General features: G+C 35.7%; 1 protein-coding gene across 2 annotated transcripts; it reads left to right on the forward strand.

Moving 5' to 3' along the window:
• Positions 1–149: 149 nt before the first annotated feature.
• Positions 150–16,651, forward strand: LOC125269238 (adhesion G-protein coupled receptor G2-like). Of its 2 annotated transcripts, none has more exons than XM_048192114.1 (18): positions 150–245; positions 324–403; positions 1,325–1,405; positions 2,581–2,664; positions 2,765–2,905; positions 3,273–3,314; positions 7,350–7,424; positions 7,706–7,895; positions 7,968–8,130; positions 8,205–8,339; positions 9,451–9,546; positions 9,638–9,674; positions 9,758–9,858; positions 11,020–11,147; positions 11,695–11,960; positions 13,309–13,399; positions 14,372–14,655; positions 14,923–16,651. In XM_048192114.1, coding segments are annotated over exons 1-18 (2,142 nt in total). In that variant the 5' UTR covers positions 150–243; the 3' UTR covers positions 15,069–16,651. The 2 variants fall into 2 exon arrangements, with proteins under 2 accessions (XP_048048071.1, XP_048048072.1); XM_048192115.1 differs by having other exon boundaries at positions 7,709–7,895.
• The last annotated feature ends 1,912 nt before the right edge of the window (positions 16,652–18,563 follow it).

An 18,563-nucleotide genomic window follows, 5' to 3' on the forward strand; every position in this document is an offset into this window, starting at 1 on the left:
TTCTACTAATATAAATATAATTGTACACTTACATTGTTTTCTGTGAACAAATATGACTTGATAAACTGGACCTGAACACTGAAATTCACAGTTAAAGCACAAAATAACATAATTTTCATGTATGCAAATGAACCGTATATCAGTTTTCCAGTGTCTCTGACCTGCATATCATAATCACACAGCTTCATGTGAACGGATGAAACTCTCTCTCTCCTCTTGCACTGTGGACTTTTCATCTCAAAAATGTAAGAAAATGGTTCAAGATTTAAGATTTATTGTCAGTGCCTGAAGAAAACAAAATCAAACTCTTGTGTCTCTATCAGGCTGTTTTTGGGAATTATGTCTCAACAAAAGCAGAATTTTCTGTGGCTGATGATCGTCTGTTGTGCTTCACACCAGATAAGTATGTTGCTTTAAAAAATACATTATCAAATTAAAAAGAAATATGTAAGGAATAATCCACATCTAGCTGTTAAATTAAATGAATTTAATGCATGATGTGGAGACAAAGAACTGCTTGACGTGAAGCAGAGGGCATTCAAATGATTTACTGCACAGATAGCCGTGGATTTTCCCACTTACACTATGGTCCTCCAGTACTGACAAGTTAAAGCTGTTAATGTTTGTAGCACAATTTTTGAACAGAAGGGAAAAAATTACTGTTATTTTCATCAGTTACGACTCGTTAGATCCAGCATTCTGTCTGCTCTGAATCAGACACAGAGATAAAGTAGTGCGTAAGGTTAAGAATTAAAGCATTAATTTGAATTTATTATCACAAGAGAGATGAGAGATGTGTGTGAATTACCTTGGTCTATTCAGCTTCTCTGTCTATTACTAATGAAGCTGTGAGTTTAATTACTTCAAAACCAGTGATGTAAGAAATATAATGAGAAATATAATGCAGCGATTCAGTAACATAGCCATTTTTATTAATAAAAGTCACTGGACAGAAAAAAGTTTCTTTTTCCTAAATGTTTCTGTGTGTGCAGCGTGACCTTCGAGAGACGTATGTGTGTGTGCACTTCAGTGAAATCAGCGCATTAATATAGAAAGCTGATTAAACTGACAGGAACTATCTGTGCAATAAACGTTTTTATTTCACAACTTCCAGCCAAACAGAACAGAGTATTCAGACAGACCATTGGATAAATGCCAGTGAATGTGTTGTTTGGTGCATAATAGAAAACAAATTTAAATGTGAACAAAAAATAACATGATTAAAAAACATGAGTGTGAGCATCTAAATTTTAACATCTAAAATAAAGTTTTATACCATGTTATACATCATTACATAATCGCTTTATATGTTGTTTTTGTGCAGCCTGTTCAAAAAAACTGAAAATCCAAGCCAATTCGACAGATACATGCTTCTGGAAAACAAGTATCTCAACAACATATCCAGGTAGATGTGTGAATACTAGGGGTGTGACGAGATCTCGCGAGACTAAACTGTGACGAGATTTCTCGTCGAGGCGAAAAGTAGTCTCGTGATGTTTCCATGACAGAGTGTTAGGATGATTCGGAAAGAATATGCCATCGCTACGTTTACATTACGCCTCTACTGTCGTTTGCTTTGTATTCAAATAAAAAACATTTAATTCAGTTGGATAACGGTCGCCGCCGCTCCATATTCACAGAGTTACGCGCGATCGCGAAAGTGAAAGTAAACACGAGCGCGCATTCAAACGTGATTTCAATACCCCGTATTTTGAAAGCGGCTCCCTGATGAATGCAAATATCTCTCAATATGAAAGCTGTTTTAGGTTGGGCAGTGTAGTTGTAACCATCTCTTAGTTCTGTATCAAAGAAAATCTTTTTCTTATTTGCACTTTTAATATGAGAGAGTGTGATTATGGTTGCACTTAATGTAAAGTGTTACCATAAAAATGAATAACAGTTTTCTCTTAATCTTATTAAGCACAAACAGTAAAGTTTCATTTGTTAACATTAGTTAATGCACTGTGAACTATCATGAACTAACAATGAATGACTATTTTTATTAACTAACATAAAGATTATTAAATACTGTAGCAAATGTATTGCTTGTTGTTAGTTGATGTTGGTTAATACATTAATGTTAATAAATGAGACCTTATTGTAAAGTGTTACCATTTTTATTTATACTGTTTTTATTTCTATGATCAGATTGTGGAGAGGAGTTCAGTTAGGAGGTCAAAAGTTGTAGAAGCTCATAAATCATGTACAGTAAGGTCTGAAGAGACTGAAATCATGCAGAAGAGAAGTCAGTCAGTTGAGTTTGTAGTAAAACCTTTTACAGTACTTGAGTATTGTTGTCTTTTACTGCATATGATAATTCATACTCAGAAAGTAGAACTGAAATGACATTCATTACAAGATGATGTTAAAACATTTCAAATACACCTGCAGAATATTTTTACTAGTCATGTATTTCACCATTGAGGATTTCTTAAAAATAGTGTGTAAAAATCTTGTCTCGTCTCGTGAACTCAATCTCGAGTCTCGTCTTGTCACACCCCTAGTGAATACTACATATTTATTGTCTGAAAGCACTTGTGACGAGTGACAAACTCAAGTTAATTTCTGTTTTTCTTCCAGCTATAAATTGGGAATGTCTATCAGATTATGGTATACTTGATGAGAATTCTCACATGAACGTCACACTAAACATCTCATCTCAGGGTAAAACCTGTGATTTTTTAATTTATAAAACATTCTTGAGTTCAAAGCTCTTTAAAGAGTATTTTTTTCAACAAATGTAAAATGTTCTCTCTGATTTCAGGACAGTGCAAAACATACAGTTTCAACATAACAAACAATGGGAATCAATGTGAAGTCCGAATGAATGAGACGTTTGCAGGCATAAAGCTGTGGATATTCCCAAATGTTAATTGTCTGGCACCGTTTGGGTGGAATGAAATGGGTGTGTGTCATCCTAAAACAGACACAGTGTTAGTGTTGAAGATTTTAGTTTTGTTGCTTTTTTATTTCCAAAGTCCAAATCCACAACAACCGTCACACACACCACATAAGTACAAATGCACTTTTCACAAATTCATGTTTTTCATGACCCTAACACACACACACACACACTCACACACACACAACACAAAGTTTGGATGAAGTTTGCATGTTCAGTTGTTCGGGGTAATGCTGTTCGAGTGAGCATCGAGTCTCTGAGTTTGGAAGAGCAGATCATTATAAAATAGACTATTTTAGACAATTGTCAATTATATTTACTGAGGGTTGTAATAATTCTAATCACTTCACTTCTGTGGGATTGGCATTAGGTATGATTTGCCATGAGATTGGCAGCAGCAGCAACGATCAAGGTAAGATTTTGTCCTTTTTCACAGTGTTTTCTATTTCTGTTTATCTCTTCAAATAGGGCAGGACAGTTTGTTATTTAACAGAACAGTGTGAATAAGCCTGTGCTTTCTTTTTAACTTCATTTTTTAGGTGATTATTTCATTTATATTTATATAATTCTCCTAGCAATAAATACGAAAGAAAATAAGTGACCAGAAGTTTATCGTCCCAGAGTTTACACTGATAAATGTGCAGCTTGTCATGCAAGAGCAAACCGGCCAGATGAACAACCAGAGAAAACAGAGCAAGTGTGTGGAGGCAAAAAGAAAGTGCAGCATAAGACTAGGCTCTTTGATCTTAATATTAATAATTTTTTTTTCTAATCCATTTGCCATTTTCAACACAACACAATATAATTAGAATTGTATGAAATCTGACTGCACTGCATGAAAAACTGAAGTTGTTTGAATATTGTAAAAGCGCAGAGATTCTGACCAATGACATCTAAGCTGTGTCGTCATCAGACCTCATCCCACGCTTGTTTGTCAATCAAATAAGAAGTAATTAGCATGAGAATAATCACTTGCATATCAACACACAGCAAATCACTTTGTTCATCTGGGATTATTTTGATATTTATATATATATATATATATTTTAAATGAATTTGCATTGTGCAAAATTATCACAAATCACACATCTATTGATATACATCTCTTCATTTATAGCTAGAGCAATGATGTGAACATGAGTTCCATTAACGGCTCCAACAAAGTCAGTAGTGGCCAAAAGATTTTGCAAGCATATTGTGTAGTTGTGCTTGGATTCAATTGTTTTATTTGTGATAACACAATAAAACATACCAAATCATGCAAAGAAATTATGAACACATGCCAAAACAAGAGAGAACCAGTGAAATATTAATAACTGATTATGTTGTTATTAGGGGTGTAACGATATCGCAGTACGATATTTCGCGATGCAAAAATGTTACGATATGTATCATACAGGGATGGAAATTAGCACCCTCCACCAGCCAAATGCGGGTGATTTTGTGTTGTGGCGGGTAAACTCGCTTCACCTACCGGCCACCATGGCGGGTAAATAAAAATAGCATACTGTTTCACCTGGACGGCGGACACTTTTAGAGGAGGCACACCTTCAAAAAAAAAAAATGAGGCGTTACATCGCACGCGTTGTGTTCACACCGCCGGCGGCGAGAGCGTCAAAGTGACAGGAAGTCATTCATTTTCAATGTGAGCCGGCGGCGAGCTCCGGCGAGCTCCGGCGAGAGCGGCACGGCGCGTCCTGGACGTTGACGCTGCATTCACACGGGGCGTCAGCGTCAACGCTTGATGGAGGGCGTGTCTGAAGCTTGTGCTGACGCGACCGTTATAGTGATTACAGCCAATCACATTACTTTCCGGTGTTGCACGAACGCAGTTGGCTGCGACTGCTCTAGGGTATTTGCATAGGGCGATCTGATTGGATGACGCCTGCGTTGGCGCTTGAAAAGTTGAGAAATCTTCAACTTCTGCCGCTTGCAACGCGAGTGAAGCGACGCGACGGAACCCACAATTCAGTTCGGCAACGCATGACGTCACCCATTCAAAGTAAACGAGAAGCGTTAACGCCGGCGCCCCGTGTGAATGCAGAGCGTCGAGGAGAGTTGAAATCATGTCAACTTTATGGTAATGAGCTATGACGCGGTTCGGCGGCAACCAATTGGAATGTACAGGTCCTCGCTTGAGAGGATTCCGATTGGTTGCCGGAACTTGTCATTCACTTTGACCCTCCCGCCGGTGGCGGTTTGAACGAACAGTACTGAAATGTAGGCCTATATCAGTTCATGGTTTGTGTGTGTATAAGAGAGAAAGAGAAAATGTCAGTATTTCATTGAGACTTGAGATTAAATAAACTGCTTAAGTATTGTAGATCTTGTAGTATTAATTTTCACATGCAGTTACACATTGTCGGTTAAAAACAAGAAAGTGGCTGGTAAAAACATTGAGTGGCTGGTAGATTTTGAAATCCACCAGCCACACTGGCCGGTGGAAAAAAAAGTTAATTTCCATCCCTGGTATCATAGCGTGATGGCGATACTTTTACGATATGACGGCAGTCTAATCTTATTGAGGTTGAGCTGCCGACGTGACCTACTCTGCAACATGGAGGTGGCAGTGAGAGAAGCCGGGTTGTCACCGCATATTAATGGTGTGTGTTAATCAGTAAGTGTTTCGCACACACATCGAATCTTGCAAGCAGGTTTAAACGTTTCTCGTGTCTTTCTCTTGCTTGGTCGCGTGAGAAAAATCATGGCTTTCTTTCACCGCAGTGCCACAGCAACAGCTGTGCTTCACAGAAAAGCAAAAGATGCTTGCGATGTCTTAGGGGCCGTTCACATATTGCGTCTTTTCCGTGTATAAGACTGTTATTTGAAATGTAGCCGCATGGCAGGCGCGCTCATATTGGAAGCAACGCGGTCGTGATGCGCATGCTGATCATAGCTGTACAGGGTGGTTTTTATATCTTATCTCCATAAATATATCTAGTAGTAAAGGTAATACAAGAGCTAGAATGTGTTAATGTTTTTTAAATAAATCTTATTTGAATTTCAGTTTTTTATTTCAAAATATCGTGATATGTATCCTGAACTCAGTATCAAGATACGTACCGTATCGTGACCTGAGCGTGTTGTTACACCCCTAGTTGTTATCAATGTTTTTTTTTTTTTTTTAAACCTGCAGCTGTAGTTTTCTGGCAAATAATTTTGTCAGATAAAATTACTTGAGTTTAGTGCTTTGTTCTTCCTTCATATTTAAAATTACTAAAAAAATATAAAAAAAAATATTTTCCTCATTTTAACTGATGGTTTAAGAAAACATATAATGTAAATAAAAAGGTCATTATGACCAAACTTGTATCATTTTATCAACTCCCATCATCATATTATAATTTAACATAATATACATATACATTATATCTTTGCTGGAAAGTGTGTGGTCTCTTCCTCTCTGCTGCCATCTTGTTAATCCTAACTAGGTTATGATACCTCTCCAGCACTCTTAAAGGTTTAGTTCACCCAAAAATAAAAATTATTCCATGATTTACTCACCCTCAATCATCCTAGGTATACTATACCGTTCATGCGGTATGACCTGTTTATGTCAAGTCAAAGACAGAAAGTGCAGGAATCCTCTAGGCTGTGTGCAGCGTAGTGAGTAACACGACCCCTCCACCTCCATTGGTGCGAGCAGTCAGTCACTTGTGTGTGTGTGTGTGTGTGTGTAGGATGGCAGAAGGAGGTGAACCCCTGGAACTTTTTCCCCTATCGAAAAAGATGGTAAAAGATGTCTGATGATTGAAATTGCAAAATGGCCTTAACAATTAATAAACTGCAAAATGTTACGTTAACTAATACCTTTATTTCATGCACGTATTGCTTCTGACAGAGCTGCACGAGCTCACAGCGTCATTTGCAGGACACTATTAGCGCGATCGCCAAGGTTCAAAGCGCCAAATGCAAGTAAAAAATCAGTTAAAAATCAGTTAAAAAATCTAGTTATTTGAATTTATAAAGTATTAAATATGGATATTTTTCTTACAAAAATGCATCGCCTCACTTCAAAAGGCCTTTATTAACCCACTGGAGCTGTATAGATTATATATATATTTTTTTTTATAATGGATGGATGCATTATTTTGGGCTGTAAAATCTGCCCCCCATTTACTCCCATTATAAAGCTTAGTAGAGCCAGGATATTTTTAAATATATCTCCAAATGTATTCATATGAATGAAGATAGTCATATACACCTAGGATGGCTTGAGGGAGAGTAAATTATGGGATAATTTAGATTTTTGGGTGAACTAACCCTTTAAGACTAAAATTTTACTCTGAGCAGCTTTATACATATGGCCCCAGATAATCAGTATCAACACTCTGCAGTTGAGTCTTTATTACCTTCCTTGCTATTCTGTTCTAAGTTTGCAAGTATTCAGTTCAAAGCTGTAGAAGTCTTGATAATTATGTTCAATTATGTGTTATGGTCTCTTAAGGTTGTTGGCGTACCCCTTCAGTCGATCCTGAAGAGAGATGTAGAAATGCTTTATATGACAATAATACATGCAGAGGTAAGTGTGACTCAAGATTTATAAACTACTATTTAGTTTCACACCCATCAAAGTTGACAGCATATTTCTTTAGAGAAAAATCACTAAGATATTAGTCAATTTATGTCATTGATAAATTTGAACTGTTGAGAATAAGCATCTAAATATTATGTTACTAAATACTATGATGTTTATAGATTAATAAATAAGCAATACCTGATATATGAAATCACTTTAATCTTTGAGATTCAATTATTACTCAATTAAATTAAATTCATTCCTTATTTATTTCTTTGCTGAAGAAGAAAGAAGCACATACATTCTGAGTTTCAACAACCAAGAATGGAGGTGTGTGACCTGCAGTAAGAGTCAAACCAGTACAGCTTCTGAAGGGAATGGAAATTACCATCTTAAACCACATGAGAAAATATATAATATAACTAGAGTTGATTTAGAAGACAAGGATGGAGTTGTTGATTCCTCAAAAGCATCGTAAGTGTGCGGTTGCCAGTGGCTTCAAGAAACTCCATTACAGAATACCAAGTGATTAAACTGGTTTTGCAGGGACGCCTTGGAGGAGTTGGATACTCTATTTGAGCAGATGGAAAAAGACAACACAAGGAATGCAGGGCTTGCCATAGGGAACGCTATTGGTGTTCTCCAAATACAAGACAAGAACACAGAAACTAAAGACACATGCTATGCTTCAGATCCAAACATTGTCAATGTAAGGCCTCAAAAAGTTTAGTGTCACCTGGACTAGGATTCTTCATTAATCAATGTTAATTCTTCTTTTCACAGGTTGTTGATTGTCAAAGTGTCCCAAATGTTTCCTGGTCTGTAAAGATTTCCAAGGAGGCCTTTAATAAATCACGTTTGGAAAACAATGGAAAAGCGTTTCTTGGAGTTCTACGGTTCAATAATATGGGAAACAAGGTAAAATGTAAACATTCTTTGTTTGAGCATTTTAAGGAATGTTTAAAGGATAAACATAAATTACAATTCTGTCATTATTATATTCTGTTATATTCATTATTATAAGCATAATTTTGTTGTTTTTTTTTTAAATTATTTTTTAATAATTTTTTTAAATAATTTTTGTACATTATAAAAATAATGTATTTACATACAGCTCTTTTCCATCCTGACACAAATCTTCTATCTTTTAGTAGTCGTATCCAGTGTTGGGGAAAGTTAAGTTTTTAAAAGTAATGCATTACAATATTGTGTTACTCCCTAAAAAAGTAACAAATTTCCTTACTTAGTTACTTTTTATAGAAAGTAATGTGTTACGTTACTTTTTCCTCAGCTGGGCTGGGCTCTTTTTTTTTCTTCTGTTTTTTTTTTTTGGCTATTGTAAAGGCCCTTTCACAACATAAGTGAAATGAATAAACCTCAGGCTCAAGGAAATGCAAATTCACATTGGTACAGTAGAGGGCGCAGCTCAAACAAGAAATTTCAGCACTCTTCAACAATAAAAACAAAAAAATAAACAAAAAATTTGATGTTTATTTAAAGCAATTTTTGCTAATTAGTATGGTTGAATCTGACCATCAAAGGTAAGCAGCAAAGAAATTGGTTAATAAAGTGAGATTAAATACACAAAGGATATTTGTGATATTTAACATATTTAATTAGTGCAGGTTTGCGTAATATTCTGAGTTTGCATTTCACTGTTTTTATTCATTTTGAGGAATACTGAATCTGTTTTTGTGAAAGTGAGATGAGTAAATGCCTAGAGCTAGAACTACAATGCCTCTGCACTTATTAATGATTTCTCTTAACATGGGAATAGAAGAGCTGTCGCCAATAAATGGGAAATCAAAATAATTTGAGTTCCTTATTTGAAAAAGTGAGCTGAATATTTTGTTGTAAATTAAAAAGTAATGCGTTACCCCCAACACTGGTCATATCCACTTCTGTTATAATGATAATATGGCTTATCATATAAACTGTTCGTATGAATTGAAAATCTATTATTTCAACAAAAGATTCTTGATCTATTGTATTCACACTTTTCTGTTTGATTTGCTTTCCTAAAAATCAGAGTGTTTTGAACAATGAGGTTTATGGAATAACGATGAAGGCAAATATATCCAACCTTACCGACAATATAGAAATGTTCTTTACAAAGAAAGACCTGGTAATGGAGGTTTAGTTGCAAAACTTTTTTTATTATTTAATTATAAATGACCAGATGCTCTGGAAACAAATTAACATGTTTCATTATACAGGTCGGTGAGGCGTCCTGCAGTTCTTGGGATGGAAAAGGTAAATTCACTTATGGTATTGATCAGTTCCCATCAAGTTAGTTTATATAATTAATTTAATCTACTTCTTTGTTTTCATCAAAGGAAATCTTACATGGACAACGTCTGGCTGTGAGACAGAAAAAGTCGACAATAACACCATAAAGTGCTCGTGTTCACATCTGACGTTCTTTGCAGTGCTGATGGTGAGAATCTTCTCAGAGTTTCATTTAAAGACCACCTAAATCCCTAATCGTTCCCTGGGTGCGAATGGCTCCCCACTGCTCCGGGTGTGTGTGTCTACTGCTTGTAGTGTGTTCACAATACTCACTACTCCTAATGTGTGGGCACTAACTTGGATGGGTTAAATGCAGAGGACAAATTCTGAGTGTGGGTTACTTCGACTTCATTTCACTTCACTACACAAGTAATTTTCTGTGCATATAATCTTCACTGTATAAATTAATAGGGCTGTAAAAATTTTAGTTGACTCGTAGTCATTCACTTAAGTGATTAAACTAAATGCACGTGTATATACTGTAAATCAAAATCAGCCTTCAATTGCCTAAATATAATACATAGCCTAATCAGCGCTCAAGCACACACATAAAGCTTGCTAATAAAGTAATGATTATGAATATGTCTGACCTGTCCTGACCTGAAGACATCTACATGCAAATATTCAGTTAGTCATAGCGCCACCTGTGGACAACAGGAAATGGCATGCTTTACACTGTAATTCAATCCCTGAAACACATTTAAATATGCCATAAAGTACCAAACATGCTAGAAACATGTTAAATCATGCAACACTTGGCTAAGTGCTAATGTATGCGATTAACGCCATGAAACAGGAAGTTGCTATAACTCAGGCATACGACGTCCAGTCTGCCCCAAATTCCACGTTTGAGAAGAGTCCTGCCTTGAACAAATCTACATGACAATATTCAATTATAGTAATTGCGCCACCAAAAGGCAACAGGGAGTGATGTGTATAACACTGTGATGCACTACTAGCAACATACTAAAATAAGCAATTGAGTGCTAAACATGCTACAAACATTTTAAAACATGCTAGCAACACTTAGCTGAGTGCTAAAGCATGCTATTATCGTCACAAAACAGGAAGTTGTTGTAACTCAAGTCCAATCTGCCTCAAACTTCATGTTTCATAAGACATCTACATGCCAAAATGTAGTTATACTCATAGCGCCACCAGCTGGTAGCAGGAAGTGCTGCAAATACAAATGACTGACGCAGTCCTCCTATATTCATATACTTAAATGCATTTTGCCCACCGTGCTCTGTTTTCCTAAGGCCCTTTCATCGCTGCTTGCAGCTTTAATATTATATATCTGATCTCTCAGTCTCCTACAGATGTAAATGCAAACATCACAGCGCCATATGTGGATTCATTGAGTTTCATCACTTCTATCGGCTCCGGCATCTCCATGTTTTTTCTGTCCGTCGCTCTGTTCATGCATTTCCTGTTACGGTAGAGTATCTTAAAATTTAACATCTAGTTTGTGCTGTCAGTACTTAAAGAATTGAAGGGACCCACTTTATATTAAGTGGCCTTAACTATTATGTACTTACATTTAAATTAATCATTTGATACAATGCACTTATTGTGTACATACATGTTTTTACATTGTACTTATATTTAAAAACACCTGCATGTAATTACATCTGTAATTAATTTCTGTAATTACATTTATAATTACACTGTTGACCCATCCCTTAACCCTTACCCCTACCCTTAAACCTACCCATACCACCAAAGCTTTCCCTAACCTTACCCATATCCCACCTCAATAGCTGCAAATGTGTTTTGCAATTCAATATGAACCCAATAAGTACATTGTACTTGTTTTTTGATGTAAGTACATAGTAATTAAGGCCACTTAATATAAAGTGGGACCAATTGAAGTTCAAAGTTCTTTGAACTTTGACCAATTGCTTTTGTTCATCTTTTGGATAAAAGCGTCTGCTAAATGCGTAAATGCATGTTACAAATACAGGTTGTTTTTATATTTGAACAGGAAAGCCAAATCAAATCAGGCCACAAAGATCTTGATGAACATGTTTGTGGCTTTGTTTCTCCTGAATTTATCCTTTTTGTCAAACGAGAGCATCGCCAACACAGAAGTCAAGGCTGCGTGTGTCTTCATAGCGCTGCTCATGCATTACTCCATGCTGACTACATTCACCTGGTTCTTCATGCAAGCTCTTCATATGTACTTATGGCTCATCAGACAGAACGTCACCATCACAAACTACATGAGGAAGATCACCGTGTTCGGCTGGAGTGAGTTACATCAACAAAACACCTGTCCTGTTATAGTGTTCACTTAACCCCTTAAGCATTTTCAGAGTTGTTTTATTCTGAGTGACATACAAAAAAGTAAAGACTCGTAACTCCAAAACTATAGCAAGGAGAGTCAAAAAGTTAATATCGTTTGAAAGAAAACTTTAATTTTTAAATTTAAAAAAATTAAATTTGGACATTCTCATGCAGAGAAACTGCTAATAAAATGCAAATAAATAAATAAATGTGTTCAAGGGAAATTTTACATATCTTTATAATTTGACATGCAATATCTCATGAAGGAAATAAGGTAGGGGGATAATTCCATTTTTTTTTTTTTTTTTTTTTTTTGGTGTGATGTTCCTCTATATGTGAGCTTCATCTGATTCAGATGTTGTGGTGACTGCATAACGTAATCAAAAGTTACAGCATTTGGAACCAAGGTAGCCTTTTTGTTTAGCCATTGACTCCAGTAAATCGTTCCTTCATGAGGAATATCTCATGACACAAGAGATTATGTTGATTTTGGACTCATTTCAATCGGGAGCATCCACTGTAAGTAATGATGTGCCATTTTCTACGATCTGTATGCATGCTTCATGAAGTTATAAGCGAAAATGCCACATGAAAGCTTCACCTGATTTTAGTTAGCGTCTGTGCACCTGTGGGGTTTTATGTGTCGTAATTCCATGAGGAATATCTCACGATCCACTTATTTGATTATGTTGATGTTGGACTCATTTTAATCAGCTGTAAATAATGATTTGCAAATTTCCACAATCTGAGCATGTTTAATGAAGTTATGAGCAAAAACGTGACATAAATGGCACGTCGGTATATTATTTACATATGGATCCTGCGGGGCTTCACATACCAAAACTCACTCAAATTTAGTCAAAGCCCAAAACAATCCTTGTTGTATTCTACTCCTTAAGACCTTTCAAATGACATATGACACATGATTATCTGAGCTGTATGATTTTTGACACATTGCAGTACATTATACAAAAAAAAAAAATTCATAAATTATGAAAAAAAAATTTTATTTTTCAATAGATGACTCCGCACTATTTAGGAGTTAATCAAATTTGCTACATTCATTGTAAAGTTAAGACTCCAAGCTTTCAAAAGTCTCCCGAAAAAAATAAAAAATGTATATAAATAAAAAAAAAAAAATATATATATATATAGCGCACGTCTTATGAACTGTCATGATACTTTTATGTTTTTGACTCATAATTTTTTTTCCTCCTAGTTAAAGTTTATGTTATTTCAAATTAAAGAAAATTTTTTTTTTTAATATGGTTTTTAGTGAATTATAATAGCCCTGATCTCTGTGTGTTTTCAGCGTTTCCGGCTCCTATAGTCGTAGCTGTTGTTTCAATAGGAGGATTTAAATCAGTGATTATAAACACAACATCTGGAAAAACCACACAAATGTAAGTTTTTCTGTTGACACAGATATATGAATTAATGAAACTTGAAGTGTCCCTATTATAGTAATATAAATTTATAAACCTTTATAAATTTAAAGGTTCCTAGTTTTATTTGGAGTATCCCACAACAGGTTGACAAGGTTTAAAAAAAAAAAAAAACTTCAATTTTCTCAAAATATCCACTGCAGCATCAGCTCTTTTCTCTCAGTGTCTGAAACGGTTCGATCAAGGTTTCGTCTCTCTAAACCCCGCCTTTCTGAGAGCCTGCGCTGCTCTGATTGGTCAAATGGCCCAGACTGGTTTGATTGGTTGGAAGCTAAACTTTAATTTGCATACCTGAATCTCAGATCTTCCTTAGCACTTGATGCACCGTGATACGAACAGTAACGACGGTGACAGTTTTACTGTATCAATCTCATCAAGTCGATATGCTATGGCAGCAGAAAACAGCATCTTCTTGACATGAACAACACAAACCAAACTCTTCCAGTCTCAGATACCACTAAAGTGTTTGAGGGTGGTGCAAAGCAGACGCTGTTCAGCCAATGAAGGCCATAAGCTGGCATTTTGCAAATTAGTTACAAACCTACGTAGGTTCAGCAGGAAGTGAGACTGGAATTACTGATGACTCGTCAGGCAGTTCAGAATCACTTTCTTCTAGAAGACAAAAACTCCATTTAACTGCAGTTTGATCTATAAAGAGCCCCTTCACGTCATGGCTGCCACACCAGAGCCTCCAGCTATCATGGCCGCCACGCTTGAGCATTCACATCATAGTTGTTCAAGTTTCCCCTGGAGATTTTTTTTTTATTATTGGGGGGCTATAAGTGGTCCAGCATTGAACTTCCCTACCATTGCTGTTGTGTTTCTAAGTCCTGTGGTCTCAAAACTAGGGATGTGCACTTCGACTAATTTGACAGTCGTTTAAGTGTCTTCTGATTGTCTTAATTATATTGAACTCTCTTCTGATTATAGGTGCTGGATTACAGATCCTTTTATTCACTACATAGTGAACATTGGCTACTACGCTTTAGTTTTTATCTTCACGTCAGGAATCTTCATCACTATCTGCACTAGGATTGTTCAAACCCGACGCAGAAGAGCAGCTGATGGCAAGAAAAAAACGTTCAGAAAGCAGCTCATGATGGTGTTGAGTTTGTTCCTGCTCTTCGGCCTGACGTGGGCTGTGGCGTTCTTCAGTTATGGAGCGATGCTCATTCCCTCATATTACATCTTCACCGTGCTGAACTCGTTTCAGGGTGAGAAACAAATCACATATATTACATTTGGTTTAGTAGAATTCTTCTATTTTTCCAACCAATTTCAGCAAATTATTTGAATTCTTTTTTTTTTTTTTTTTTCAATTTTTATTTTTACATATTTCTTTTTCAAATATATAATTAATTATAAGGGTTTATAATGGGTATAATTACAGTTAAAAAAAAAATCATGCAAACAACTTTAAATCTGTGAAATGTATTTCAGTTGGCAAATTAGTAGGATTAATTGTCTCTGATTTTTTTCAGGGTTTTTCCTCTTCCTGTATTACTACCACATTCACAAAGACATAGAAGGTTGTTTCTCTGATGATCCAGAAAGGTCCAGCTCCACCACAACAATCGTTCAATCCAAAAATAATGCAGTGGAAAACGTTAATAATCAGCCTAAATAAGACAGAAACCCATGTTGTCTCCTGGACCAGTGTTTCCCAACCTTTTTCTTGCTATGGCACAGTTTTGATAAGTAACAGTTTTTCCATGGTACACCACTATGTACTAAAACAACAAAATTGCACAAATATGCATTACTTCAAATGGCATATTAAAATGGGATATTATATTATAATTAGTACTCACATTTAATGTAAAACTTTAGCTTAAGTCAGGTAGGAACACAATAATTATGTAGCTATATGATGATGGTGATGATAAAACAAAAAATCTACATATCATCAATGTTGGGAAGAAACCTCATTTTTTAAATAATTAAACATCAACATGTCATCAAAGTCGGTATTGTGGCTTTATATATCTCAAACACATGAATGTGTTATAATTATATCAACATTTTATGAAAATCAAGCTCAGATGGAGTTGTAAAATTTTTGACCAGTGAATGACATTTTGTCTGTCAGTGGAACAGCTGCATCTGAGACAGTAAATGCATTGCATTATTCGTTTTCATCAACTTACAGGTTATAAAGTTTATTGTAGCTATAAGGGTGCTCAGTTTTTTGTGATATAATAGATGAAGCCAGATATTTAAAGCTGTAGAATATCGGCTACAACTAGACGGGAATTTTTCAGACTCTTCTCCGCTCTTTAAATGCATAAAACATTAGCCTTTATAGACAGTTTTTCTTGAGCAAAGAAAACGCTGTACATTTTTTACAAACATAAGTTCTTTATTTACCTTTGCATTGCAAACAAGCAGAGAAGATCTATCTCCAAACTTTGTGCGGCAATTCATTCACGACAGAGGTAGTGATGTGTCGTTCATGAACAATTTGTTCATTTTGAACGAATCTTTAATATGACTCGAGAACAACGAGTTGTCCCAGAGAGTGATTCGTTAATTTTGTGTTGACCGCAAATGTGCAACATTCCATAAGTTCTGTACAGGAAAATGATCCGAATTTCCCGCTACTAGACAGAGGCGGGGAGGAGTTATGAGGTTTGACTGACAGTTTGAGGATCCAATGGAATTACGAGGTTTTGTCACAAGCTCTTTTAAATCCTTTTCATTGGTTACATTTTTGTAAAACCCACATACAGCATTGATTTTTAAAAACAAAAGAAAATAAAAATGACGAAATATAGAGATAAAGGCTTTCCGCATGACAGTGATGATATATTCTTAACTGTATAGCATTTATTTTATTTCATTTATCTATTTTGGGGCATTTGGTAATTTTCCATAGCAAAACTGGAAAACGCTGCCTTCAGAGGACACATTTCAAGATATGAAGGCATCAAGGCATGTCCAAATCCAATGTTAGCTTCACTTGCTGTTTCCTGAGATGCCTTCATCTCATCGATTTTTGAAGGCATCATAGATGCATTTGATATCCCACAATCCTGTGCGTTCCATTCTATGAGAGTTGAGCTAGAGAAATAAAGATGGCGAACTAGAGAACATTTCCTATAACACTAGATATACCTGTACATCAGAATAAGAATGGCATCTACGCTAATATCAGTCTCTTTGCTTATCCTGAGGTTTGCCGGGTGCTGGATCCAGGCCGTATCCAGATCAGATGGAGAACCTGTGTCTGGACCTGACTACAATGTAGCCCAGGAGACAATGGGCCTACAGATCCAGTTCTGGCTGCATCTAAAATTCAGATTTTTAATCTCCGTATCCGCTTACATATATTTATATATAATCTATTTTTAATCTCTATAATAAAAATGTATAATTCAGATTTTGATCTCCATATCCATTTACATATATTATATATATCTTCCAAGGGGTTTTTTCCCTCCTAGGACTTTTTTCCCAGTGTTAGCACGCTGGGTTTTTCTCCTAGGGTTTTTTTTCCACCCCTGGGAGTCAACCGACATTGGCTTAATGTAGCACCATCTTGTATATGTTACATATTACCACGCTTGCTTGTACAGCTTATTTATAACCACTTCTCTTTTTTCTGTGCTTCTAACATGTAAAGCTGCTTTGAAACAATTACCAATTGTAAAAAGCGCTATATAAATAAATTTGACTTGACTTGACTTAAGCCTTATTTCTGACACTTAAACAAAAGTGAAAATAATATTGTTTCTATTATACAGTGCATTAATATGATAATTTTTACTATTGCTCTCATAACAACATAAATGTGCATTATATTCAATATTTTGATTTAGTCTTTCTACATATAAATATATTAATAGTTATGTTTCTTATTGCAGGTTTGTTTACAGTAATGTATTTGATATTTGGCATTTATGATGGAGTAATATATGCTTGTGTAACACTAGAGGGCGCTGTGAGATTGTAACTCATAATTGAGTCTGAGGCTGGAGTTGGAGATGTGAATGAGATAATTGAACACAGACTCAGTGCAACACATGTAGTTGTAGTTAAAACCACCTATTGACTCAATACTTGTAAATCACAGTGACTAATAAACCTCCTCTATCCAGTTGTGCATTTCACCTGTTGAATTCAGATTTATTGGCTTTAATGTTGTGCATGATTTTTATGTTCAATGAGGAAAGCAAATAACTTCCTAACCCTTTCTATTCATCAAGGAATCCTGAATGCATCATAAGTTTCCACAAAAATATGAAGCAGCACAACTGTTTTCAACATTGATAATCAGAAATGTTTCATCAAATCATCATATTAGAATGATTTCTGAAGGATCATGTGACACTGAAGACTGGAGTAATAAACATTTACATTTTACAATATATTCACATAGAAAACAGCTATTGTAAAGGGGTCGTGACATGAGAAATCAAATTTGCCTTGATCTTTTGACATATAAGAGGTCTTTGAACCATTAAAACATCCTGCCAGTTTCATAGTTTAAAATGTCCTCCTCAGTATATTTAATCATGCTCCAAAAATGTCCCATTTTGATATTGTGGGATTTGTGACATGGTGCATGCAAATACATTTGCATATGACTGCCTCCAGAGCAAGACACTGTCGAATAGCTTTACATCACACTACAGGCCCCGCCTACTGGCGTTCAGTCGCTTAACAGTCGACATCAAAAGCAAACAGAACCCAGGAGGGCCACGGCTAGGGTATCCAGGTCCCTGATGCAGTAACTTGGAATTTAAATCCATGAATTCCCGAGAACTGTCACCATCTTTCTCCCCTCTAGCAACGGCTATGTGTATGTACATAAAATTATGATCCTAAAAAGGTCCAACTTTACTGAAATCCCTCTAAACAAATATCTCTGATGATCATAACTATAAACTGTCTGTTTTTGTGGGAGGATTAAACTGTCTAGAATATTAGTAATGTGAGTTTATAATCCATGTTTGAGCATATGCGACACGTGACAAACTATACTGAACCTCATTTAGAAAACAAATTTGCATTTTCAGGATGAAACTAAAATCCCACACCTGTAATATTACAGAAAATATTACAGAAAGTGCCATTTATTGAAAGGAAAGAAAGAAACTTTATAAACAATTATTTATTTTTC

The sequence above is a fragment of the Megalobrama amblycephala genome, linkage group LG5 (assembly GCF_018812025.1).
Source record: "Megalobrama amblycephala isolate DHTTF-2021 linkage group LG5, ASM1881202v1, whole genome shotgun sequence".
Taxonomy (NCBI): Eukaryota; Metazoa; Chordata; class Actinopteri; order Cypriniformes; family Xenocyprididae; genus Megalobrama; species Megalobrama amblycephala.

Excerpts from the sequence above, each read along its gene's own strand:
- LOC125269238 (XM_048192114.1), top strand. Across the intron at positions 7,425-7,705 it reads TGACAATAATACATGCAGAG|AAGAAAGAAGCACATACATT; the intron begins GTAAGTGTGACT and ends TCTTTGCTGAAG. Across the intron at positions 11,961-13,308 it reads GATCACCGTGTTCGGCTGGA|CGTTTCCGGCTCCTATAGTC; the intron begins GTGAGTTACATC and ends GTGTGTTTTCAG.